The sequence below is a fragment of the Gadus macrocephalus genome, chromosome 14, assembly GCF_031168955.1.
Source record: "Gadus macrocephalus chromosome 14, ASM3116895v1".
NCBI lineage: Eukaryota > Metazoa > Chordata > Actinopteri > Gadiformes > Gadidae > Gadus > Gadus macrocephalus.
The window spans coordinates 20,262,656-20,273,514 of NC_082395.1; the positions used below are offsets into that span (position 1 = coordinate 20,262,656).

Genomic DNA, 10,859 nt, shown 5'->3' on the forward strand with positions numbered 1-10,859 from the left:
TGCAGTCATGTGGCCCTCCGATGGTTATGATGAAAAATGTGGCCCTCTTTATCATGAAAGTTGCCCATCCCTGTTCTAGATAGTCCTTCTGGCAAGAGAATAAACAGTTTAAAAATAAAACCAGACTGTTTACCACCTCAAGTGCATTAACCTATCTTATCCCCAGTCAGATCCATATATGTGTGTATATATATATATATATATATATATATATATATATATATATATATATATATATATATATATATATATATATATATATATATATATATATACATATATATATGTGTGTACGGTAGTCTCACTTACTTCGTATTCATTTTACTCTGAAATAACTTGAATGGAACTTTAGCAGCACAACAGTCAGGTAGCTATTTAAAGCTCTAATAAACTACTTATTTCGTTTATTTAGGTAAAGCATTATAAAAAAATATGCATGCACATTAAAGCATGCAAGAAAATGTGCCGCACCCTACGAGCGCATTTTCATTTTCCCTCTGGGCTAAGCCCCGGATGTTTATGGAACCCAGAAACTCGCCTGGGCCTAGTGTTGAGTCTAGCCTTTGCATCACAGCTAATTTTACTCTTCATGTGCGCACAGTTGTTTGAAAGGTTGTAATGGATGGATGCATTCAAAGTTAATACAAGTTCAATCCAAGAATATTTATAGGCCTCGATGTCTGAGCTGTAAATTAGTAAACTGAATAGTAAATATTGTATTATATTTTTGGTATGCCCAAGTCATGCTTGATGAATACAAATAGCCTTTCTTGATTCCCAGCCCACTATTAAGCCTATGCACAAATAAACATCTAATCATAAATCAATACAGCTATACAGAGAGATGCTTCAGACGGATCGTTTACGTGTTCTTTTTTTTTCACACGAAAATAAATACTTTAGCACCATCCTGTGACCAAAGCAGGATAGTGCATTTAGCTAAAAGCTATAGATGGAAAGGAAAACGACAAACATAAAATAGACCCTGCTCTACTCGAAGGTTTGCTGCATACTTGATGACTGCAGCGGAGCTCATGAATGAAATTCCATCAATTACTTTCAATCCGCTTGGATCCCTTGTCGTGACTTCAATGGTGGTGACTACACTGGTGGAAACTACTCTGCTGGGGAATACACTGGCGGTGACGACTCTGCTGGTGACTCTTCTGGTGGTGACTACTCTGCTGGTGACTACACTGGTGGTGTCTACACTGGTTCTGGTTACTTTGATGGTGCCTACACCGGTAGTGACTCTGGTGGTTTCCTACACCTGTGGTGACTCCTCTCTGGTAGAGAGACCACTCTGGTTGCAACTACACTTTCAGCACCACGGACAGTGAAGCGACCGGTGATTGGATAGATATAAACATCACGGATTAGAGAAGGTTGCCGATTGGTCGAAACAACAACGACCAAAGCTTCGTCAACAATAGGTCGACCCCGGTCAACCAGAATGACATACCGAAGATAGAACACATCAACACATTAACGTCCTTTATCTTCCACTTCAAAGGAGCGGTCGGCCGCCCGGGGACATGCGGAGAGACGCTGCGCTCTAACCGGACCTGCACCAATCTCCATCGGACCTGCATCAGTGTGCGTGTGGAGGGTAAGCTGATTATCCCCCAGCGCAATCCGCTCCTCCTTGTTATGTGCTCGGGGTATGACGTTAAACAAATCAAACTTAGGAAGATTTTACGAGTTGTTGTTTTTTGCACGATATAAGACCCCTCTTACTATGTGTTGTTGCAGAATGTGCCACTGGCTTTTGTTCATGTTTCAATGGGAAATGCAGGATATGCATGGGACAGGCCTACCTGTAGCCTAGTAGGCTACATTGAGACCCAAGGGATTTAGAGGCCCATGCCAATAGAGTGTCGGACGTCCATATGTCTCCACGTCTAAGTCCCCCATGTAGCACATTCAGACGTTAGGCTGGTTATGTCTCAGTCCCGCATGTAACACAGGGAGACGTGATGCCAGTTATTTCTGAACAATCTTCGGTCATGTAGAGCCCATACTCTTTTAGGAGGGATGATCAAATGTTCCCATTCCTTCATCATGCAGGTTGAAAGGGTCGTGGATCAAATCATCACGTAACAAATCACCAGCGTTTCCAAATGGCAGGTATGACTATCACATCACAGCATTTATTTTGTCGCACAAATAGAATTTTCTTTTTTTGTTATCATTATTATTTTTCTAACGTAAACGACGGGCGTTTGTGTGCCCTAGAACCGAACTTCCCACCGTTGCCGGGGTTTATCCCTCTGAAGCCATGCTTCTACCAGGACTTTGAGGAGATCCCCGAGCAGAACCGCACCATGTGCAAGCGCATGTATCACCTGTGGATCAGTGAGTAGGCCACCAGCCACTATCATGCATATAAGAGGAGTCACACCAGCGATGTGGTTGATGCAGTCTGTGTAGTAGGCCTAGTCTGTAGTGTACCGTGTAAAACTTGTCTCTAGTGGCCACTAGTTGTGTCACTGATCAAGGCTTTGTTAGTGATGTTCCTTCAAAGCTCTAGACTCAAATCAACCTTTATTGCAGTTCTATCATTATTATTGCCTATTCATATAAATGATTAATCGCATTTAACCAGGGGTACAATTGATACCGAATTATGTATGAAGTAATTCAAACTGATGACTGATTTCTTGACGACTTTTGAAAAAAGTGGTGACATTTTTTAAACGCAATTTGAAGTAAGAGTTGAGTCTGGACAAATCTCAACGCACATTTTAATTTCTAAAATATGATAAAAAAAAAACCAACAATGATCCTCATGTTAATATTGAAGCACCATGATATATTGAGCCTAACTGATGGGGCCCTATCTTGCATCCGGCGCAAGTGACTTAGTCACTGGCGCATGTGTCGTTGCTAGTTTACAACTGGCGCAGAGCGTTCTTTTCCCACCAGCGCCACTCGCCGGTAAATTAGGGATTGATCATGCGCCCCAAGGGGCGGTTCAGCGGAAGGAGGAGGCGTGTTCTGGCGCAAACGCTATTTTGCCGTTGCTGAATACCATTGCGCTACTGACATCGAAATACCTGGTTTAAAGTCAGTGGCGCGTTGCTCAGATGCTATTTTAAGGGCGGATGCATACATGCGCATGCGATGCATACGGATTGCTTGTGCACCTCGCGCATACACTTTGCTTCTCTCATCTACCTAGCCGCACATTCTTGGTAAATTATTTGGGAAAGAACAGCTGATGCAGCGGTAATAAGTTGTACTTTTAAATCAATGCATCTGCAAACACCGTACAGCAAAAACATATTTTCTTGACACAGACATCGTGTAGGCCTACATGCCCATAACTTTTAGGATTGATGAGTATTTGATCGTGAAAAACATTGTTTTACCGCGAGTGAGTGTTAAAAAGAATGAATGAATGCGGGCGCGCGTGTGTGCTCTGTTTAAACACACGCAAACTAAACACGTAACGCATAATACAATCAATGGCAATGTCTATTACCGCGGGGACACATGCATATTAGGATAGCATACAATACTGATAAGAAACAATGTTTATAATGTATTGCGTATATCATTAAATAGAACCACAGTTACCGCATATCATATGTTATATCATATACGTTTTCTTTGGCGAAATTTATTTGAAGACTCAGTATTTCTGAAGTTGTGGAAGAAAACCCCTTATTCCATGTGTGAATTAGGCCATATTATTTAGCAATAAACTGAGCCATTTGCAGTTTGAAATTCATGTGCATCTGTCTCATCGGAGACTGCAGACGCGCTGTCAAAATATCAACTCGTCCGATTCAAATGCGCTCATGGCTCTTAAAGGGGATGGGAGCTGGCACTCTCATTGGTTTGTTGGACGTTACGCCCAAACCACACCTACGGGTAATTAGGCTGCTTCAGACCAACCCTTTTGACACTTGCGCCGCGACGCAAGTGTCATTTATCCGCCTGTAAAATAGCGATAGCGCCGTAGAACCGCCCACAAAGCTACTTGCGCTTTGCGCTTCCCACTTGCATTTCAGACCGTTAAAATAGGGCCCATGGTGTCTAAGATACATGGTAACTCAGAGAACGTGAAGAGCCCTCCATCACGGACATAGCTCCAGCAAACACTTATGACAGCCTCGTTAAGTAACAGCATGATGGATCTGTATTACGGTAAGACTTTAGAGATTTAACATTACAGTTTTTCTCAGACGCTTTGGTACATTTCTCAGATTAGAATTGAATTTCTCAAAACTACCTGTTCAATCTTCACATGATCATTGTGTCACTTGTGCACATCAAAAAAGCAGTTTTTGCATTTCTTAGAACAAGTTGCAAATGCTTTGGTACATTCATGCAAATGATTATGTACAATTCTCTGCTCTTTATATTATCAATTGCTTATGTCATGTTGATCAAAATGTATTGTAATGGGTCTATTGAATAGTCTCACCCCCACAACAGTTAGGCATTAGTTCATTGCATAAGTCTTTACATGCAAAATGGTTGAACAAGTTGTCATGATGTGTCAAGCATATTTCTATACATTTCCATTAGACTTTTTTGCTAAATCTGTCCTGAATTGGTAAATTGCTACCAGGTGAATCTTTACTTTCTCTAAAGAAGGGAAATGTGTGAAGTGTTAGATCAACCAACGATCAACCAGTTTACAGAAATAGCTCAAAGGTGCATCTCCTGAACCATGAACTGGCAAGTATATATATAGCTGGAGCACAACACAATGTTACATTGTCTTACAATGGAAGGACAAGGAATTGGACAGGGTCAACCGCCAGAGAGAAGCAGAAGAGGAGTGAGGCTGCGTGATAATTTGTGGCCCAACACACAGGAACGTCAGGAGGTGTAGGAAGACTGCACCGTAATTCCTACAGCAATGCCTGTACAGTTTACCCTAAGGAGATTTTCCTATGTTCACATTTCTAGCAATGACATGGTCTGTCAACAAATTACAGTACAAACAGTCAAAGCGTAAATGTGAATCTTGACTAGACTTTAGCAATCAATCTCCCACATACACTAAGGTGTAATTACAAGTTACAATACTTGTCTTCAAAACTTTAGCCATAGTTTACATCAGAACATCCCTCCAGAGTACAATGTTATATTGACAACATGACTAAGCAATTTAACTGTCTTATCCGTACACAATGATAATTGTGCACTCACATGTTCACAGATATTTACTTTTGAGAAACGAACTAAGGATTTTGAGCAAGAGACTGGCTTTTGCATGAAATCCATGGTGTTTTGCTATTTGTATGAATTGTTTTGAGAAATGCACTTACTGTTTTGCAAATTTCAATTCTGATCTGAGAAATGTACCAAAGCGATTGAGAAAAACTATAATGTAACAAAGACAAAAAAACAAAATATTTACCATCACAAATATTTGGACTTAAACTTTTTTTCCCCTCCAAGCTGTCCCAAAGGCTTCATTCTGATGACTCTGACCGTGAAACCTCAGAACTTTTTAGTGGATTATTCAAGTATCCAGACATCATGTTCTGTTTTAAATAGCCTCTGAATGGATAGTGTTTTTATAACAGACCTTGTTTCTCTTTACAGATTCCAGTAAACGATTAAACCTAAGCAGGTACCTGTGGATAGTATTTGATTCTGGCTTTGATTGTTTTCTTCATTGTTTCACATTGGTTCCCTGTTTATGCATGTATTCCAGTTTCACTGTCTGAAGACATTGCATGGAAATTCCCTCTCTGCCTCTGTTTTGCTATCTCATATCTTAATGCATGTTTAGAACTAATTTCATTATTTATTTATAATTAATCATTTATCTTTCATCCATTTAACTTCTACATTTCCTTTCCTGCATGTGGTTTCAGTAACGGCTTTTCATTTCTACAGTTTCCTTAGGGATCAGATTAGCGTGTATCCAATAATGACTTACTCAATGTGTTCCAGTGAACAGTGTTACCCTGGCGGTGAATCTGGTTGGCTGCTTCGCATGGATGTTCGCCGGAGGGGGCGTTACCAACTTCGGCCTTGCCATCATCTGGCTGTTGATGTTCACTCCCTGCTCCTATGTGTGCTGGTTCCGGCCCATCTACAAGGCCTTCAAGTAAAACCCATACTGAGCCATGAAGGACTATTATTGCTATAGCTGTAACATCATTAATGTTCAGCATTGAGGAGTGTTTTTATAGAGCGTCTAAGAGTTGTTTTGTATAATTTGGCTTTTCCCCATAAAGGAAAACATGTCTAGTGTCTGGTGTAGAAGTATGAACTAAAGGGTTTTGTAGCCCTGTTGAAAATGTAAGCCGACAGAGCTAGTTGTATCAATATGGCACTTTTTTTAATGGATGTGTGCAGTGCAAAATGAATTGTAATTAAAGTTGTTTTCAGGCATTCAGGTATTCAGAAATATAATCAAGCAACATCTAGACTCTGCTTGTAATTGCCTCGCCTAATTTATTCTGATGGACTGCGCAAAATGTTTTTGTCAGGCTGCAACAACATATTAGCTTGTAGGAGTAAAGCTACCGCTATTTGTTAACGCATGAGTTAGAAAACATCTTCCCCTTCCTCCTCTGACCTCAGGACTGACAGCTCCTTCAACTTCATGGCGTTCTTCTTTGTGTTCATGGCCCAAGTGGGAATCAGCATCATCCAGAGCATAGGCATCCCAGGCTGGGGAGTCTGGTAAGCAGAGTCAGATAGCGAAAATTACAACCGCTTACCTGCCCTCCATTACTCCAGTTACTGGCTGAGCTCCAGCACAAGGAAGAGCATTGTGGGTGCATTCGTTACCGTGCGTCACACCAAAAGCGAAGGCACGGCGCGATTACATACACAGTCAATGCATTTTCCAACCGGCAAATCAGGTGGCGTCGGTGGCTTGAATGGTGCGGCGAGAACAACCTGGTTCTGGAATTTCGTTGAATGCTGAATCACTCGCCATACTCGCCAAGGTTACGCGATTAGAATATTTGCTTAGCTTTTGGTGTGAACTCACGTTTAGTATCACTGCACTCAAATCGAAATCACAATTTTAGACAAAGGTAACCCATGCTTTCTGTGAAACACTGAACATCACCAACACCTAAAGATCTTAGAAACTCATTATCATTTTTTCAGACTAAACTACTACTTCATTTGTCCAAACTATTAATCAGTGAGTTACATCTAGGGAGTACCGATTTCAAGGTATGTTCTGGCGTTTCTTGTCTGAATGTGGGTGAGTGATGAGTTCCACACAGTAGGTCAAAACAGTCCTAATTTTCCGATCTTAGCTGTCTGCTATTTGACCTGATTGCGATGACGTCACACATCGAAATGTTTTTCTTAACGATAGACTTGCTTCTGAATTGAGGTGTCAAAAGGCTGCTAAATGACTCCTCAAAATGTCACCTGACTTAATGTTGATGACGTGAAAATAGTATTATGATAGCTTCAATAAAAGTGATGAATGCCACCCTTTAGATCTGGACGGCTTTATGCATCGGGCCATAAAGCTTTGAAACTTTTTCCTACCCGCCCATCCTTTAAGTGGTCGCCTTAAACATCCATCAGTGATTCCCATTCACCTCCCATCTGCTCACTAATGCCGATATTAACGAGAGCACAAGTGGTTATCCGTAAATACTTAATACTCACCGTTATCACATACCGTAAAGTCCCCCAGCGCTCAGACGTCTGAACCCGGGGGTGATGCCCTGTCGTGTTGAACGCCTGGCTCTGCTTTTGTCCCTCCTCAGTGGCTGGCTGGCCACCCTGTCCTACTTCAGCTACAACATCCTGGTGGCGCTGATCATGCTGGTCCCCACCCTCATGTTCACAGGGGTGGCGGCGCTCTCCTTCCTGGCGCTCACCAGGGTAAGGCCACGCCCACCTGTCACCTGTCACCTGTCACCTGTCACCTGTCCCAGGTCACCTGTAGGAACTCACTCTTGGGGAAATAAGGATGTGATGGAATGTATTTTAGATTCTGGGATTTGACGTTTTTTAATGATTTCATCAAGTATGTTTGATAAGCGTTTGTTGTACGTTTTTTGCAAGTTTTTCATTATTTAAATTGTTATCTTTTTTTATCACATCCAAGTTACGCTTGAGTAAAAAAACACTGAATGAATCCCAGACATGGGTCTCTGTATTGTATCCCGACCGATCGATTCCAATGATCAACAGATCACACACACTCGCACACACTGATGACCCCCTCCCCGACCCCCTTCCCGTCTCTCACCGGGTACGCCTGTGTCCCTCCTTCCACACTGCAGATCCACAACTCGTACCGAGGCAGCGGCGGCAGCATGTCCAAGGCCCAGGAGGAGTGGACCACGGGGGCCTGGAAGAACCCCCAGGTCCAGGCTGCCGCCCAGCAGGCCGCCATGGGAGCCGCCATGGGGGGCATGCAGGAGCATCACTCCAGCCCGCAGTACGACAACCAGGTGTAGCCGTAGCACCCCAGTGCATCGAGGTGGAGGAGGTGGAGGAGTTGAAGGAGGAGGAGGAGGAGGAGGAGGAGGTGGTGGTGGAGGGAGTGAACGGGCCGGGCAGAAAGGCTGCGTGTCTAGGGGGTTAGGGGGGTACTGTCCACTCTGACACAAGCCCAACTGGGGGAAGGTGGTTGAGTCTCGGGTTAGTTGAAGAGAAAGTTGATTGTGAATGTGTTGCGGTACTTAGTTACGTGATGTTATTCATTATTTTGTCTTATTTCTTAATATTTCGGATGTTTGTTTTAGCTTTGTAAATAGCAAAAAAATATTGAATAATTTGAATTATTCTTGTTTATTTTGTCATTGAAGTATTTGGATTTTAATTTACTGCATCGTGTGCACAAGGTTTTTGATTATGAATTATAATTACTTTCAGGGAAATTAAAAGATGTATAGAAATAAATGTTTCCATTAAAACAATATAATTGTGTTGTGATGGCAGAGCTACTCACTGACTAAGCCTGAATATATGTACCGACATAACTCAAATTACACATTTTCTACAGGCACAGATGTCATGCTTTTTAATTTTAGCATACCTTGTATTTCAAATGTCGCTACCTACCAAAAAACAGACTTATATTACCTCATAGATGTGTCCATCCAGTTTTGATGGACTCTCTTATGCAATGCAGCATGTTACGGTCTATATTTTATTTGTTTTTAATTTGACATGGTAATATGAGTTACATAATGGGTACATTTATTCTTCTATGATTTCTTACACTATGGAAAGAAGTGAATTATTGCAGTCAACGATTCATATTTTGATAATTCTGTCTGAAGAAATGGCATTCAATAAATATGTACTGTATATGTTTTGTTGTTTAAATTTCAAAGCCCTGAACATTCATGTATCTACCCGGTGCACAACAATACACAATGCCCCATGCTGTTGAAGTTGCTTGGCAACAGAGAGGTGCTGATGTTATTTCCTTAAAACCTATGATGAATCTTCGCTTCTGATCTCCATCTCGTTTTCTCTCTCTAACACACTTTTTTGTCAGTGTTTTCTGATGTTAATATTTAGACCTACAGGATTTTGACAGTCAATTAGCATTTATGCATTAAGCACAGAGTGGTCTCCGCATAAGTGAGGTATGTGTATAACTTGCTCTTCAAAAAAATGTGTATTCCATAACCATAATTCCCCCACACTAGTGTTGTATAGGCTACTTGTATACTCTCTCTTGTGTATTATGCTACACATAATATATTTGTGTAGCACCTCTTATTTCAGCAGTTCATGCTTTGGTTCGCCACATTTGCTGCACTTAATCAAGGCATTGTACTCAATCATTAAAATGTGGTATTCAATTGTTTCCAATACATTACACACAGCAAATGACACTGGGACACATTGTAACGTAATAATTATCCAAAAGACAATTATTTTATTTGTCAATAGGTGGCAGTATTGCTCTGCTGGGTTTGGGAGTGTCGCTGAAACATCAATTTGCAGGCCTGCTGATACTCCACACGGGGTACCTGCGGTCTCTTATGATCCCTGCTATGTTCAAAGCTCTCACAAGAGCTCCATATATCTAAGATAGTCAGGGTGATTGAATTGAAACCATAGATTGCAACAGCACAGGCATGTTTACTTGCCTGTCTAATAACTTTCGTGCTGCTGAACTCCAAACACCATCACCACACAATTTCACCCTTGACATCCCTTCGAGAAGGTGCCTCATCACAGATTAGATTTGGAAAGTCGCTTTAAACGGATTTATCTCTGAATATCCGCGTCCTCGCTGTCTTCCGCCGCCTGCGCGTCGCGCGTGATAGAATTACTGGGAGGAGCCGCAGATGAAATTACAGGTTGATGTTGGGGCCCCCAGCGAGCCCGCTGGCGCGCACCGAGCAGTATCATCGCTATAAAAACGGGGATCTCTCGAAGACAATGAACAGCGATACAAAAAACAAAATAAACCATGTCCATGTTATCAGCCACCGAAGCCAGTTTTTAATTTCTTCAATTTTGCCTATTTTTTGGTATCTGCTCTCTCTGTGTCCTTGTTTCCTGTACAGGTAAACCAACCGCAAGCCATTAAACAATCAATTAAATGTTAGAAATTAAATTTCCCCATTTATCCTCTGCCTTCCTCCTTGAGTTTCAGGAAATAGCAGTGAGTGATCACTGTGCTGCATCTATCGCAGCATTCACTTCAGGACAGCTTTCTGTCAAATTCAATAGCCTGCAAATAGTATGGATGTACATTGCAGAGAGAACCCCCAAAATTGAAATGTAAATATACATGCTAATTATTTGTCTGTCAAAATCATAAAATGTCAAACAAATTCCCTAATACTGATTTTTGCATTGTAAGATGTGTATTTCACTGAACTATATAAATTAGAAACATATACTTCCAGCAAAGGGGGTGAAACAGAGAACTGAGTAGT

General features: G+C 41.5%; 1 protein-coding gene across 1 annotated transcript; it reads left to right on the plus strand.

Moving 5' to 3' along the window:
* Positions 1-1,205: 1,205 nt before the first annotated feature.
* LOC132471618 (secretory carrier-associated membrane protein 5-like) lies at positions 1,206-9,269 on the plus strand. Its single transcript, XM_060070808.1, has 7 exons — positions 1,206-1,609; positions 2,068-2,127; positions 2,236-2,355; positions 5,920-6,076; positions 6,556-6,657; positions 7,713-7,830; positions 8,235-9,269. The coding sequence occupies exons 2-7, from the start codon at positions 2,121-2,123 to the stop codon at positions 8,409-8,411; spliced, it is 681 nt and encodes a 226-aa protein (XP_059926791.1). The 5' UTR covers positions 1,206-1,609; positions 2,068-2,120; the 3' UTR covers positions 8,412-9,269.
* The last annotated feature ends 1,590 nt before the right edge of the window (positions 9,270-10,859 follow it).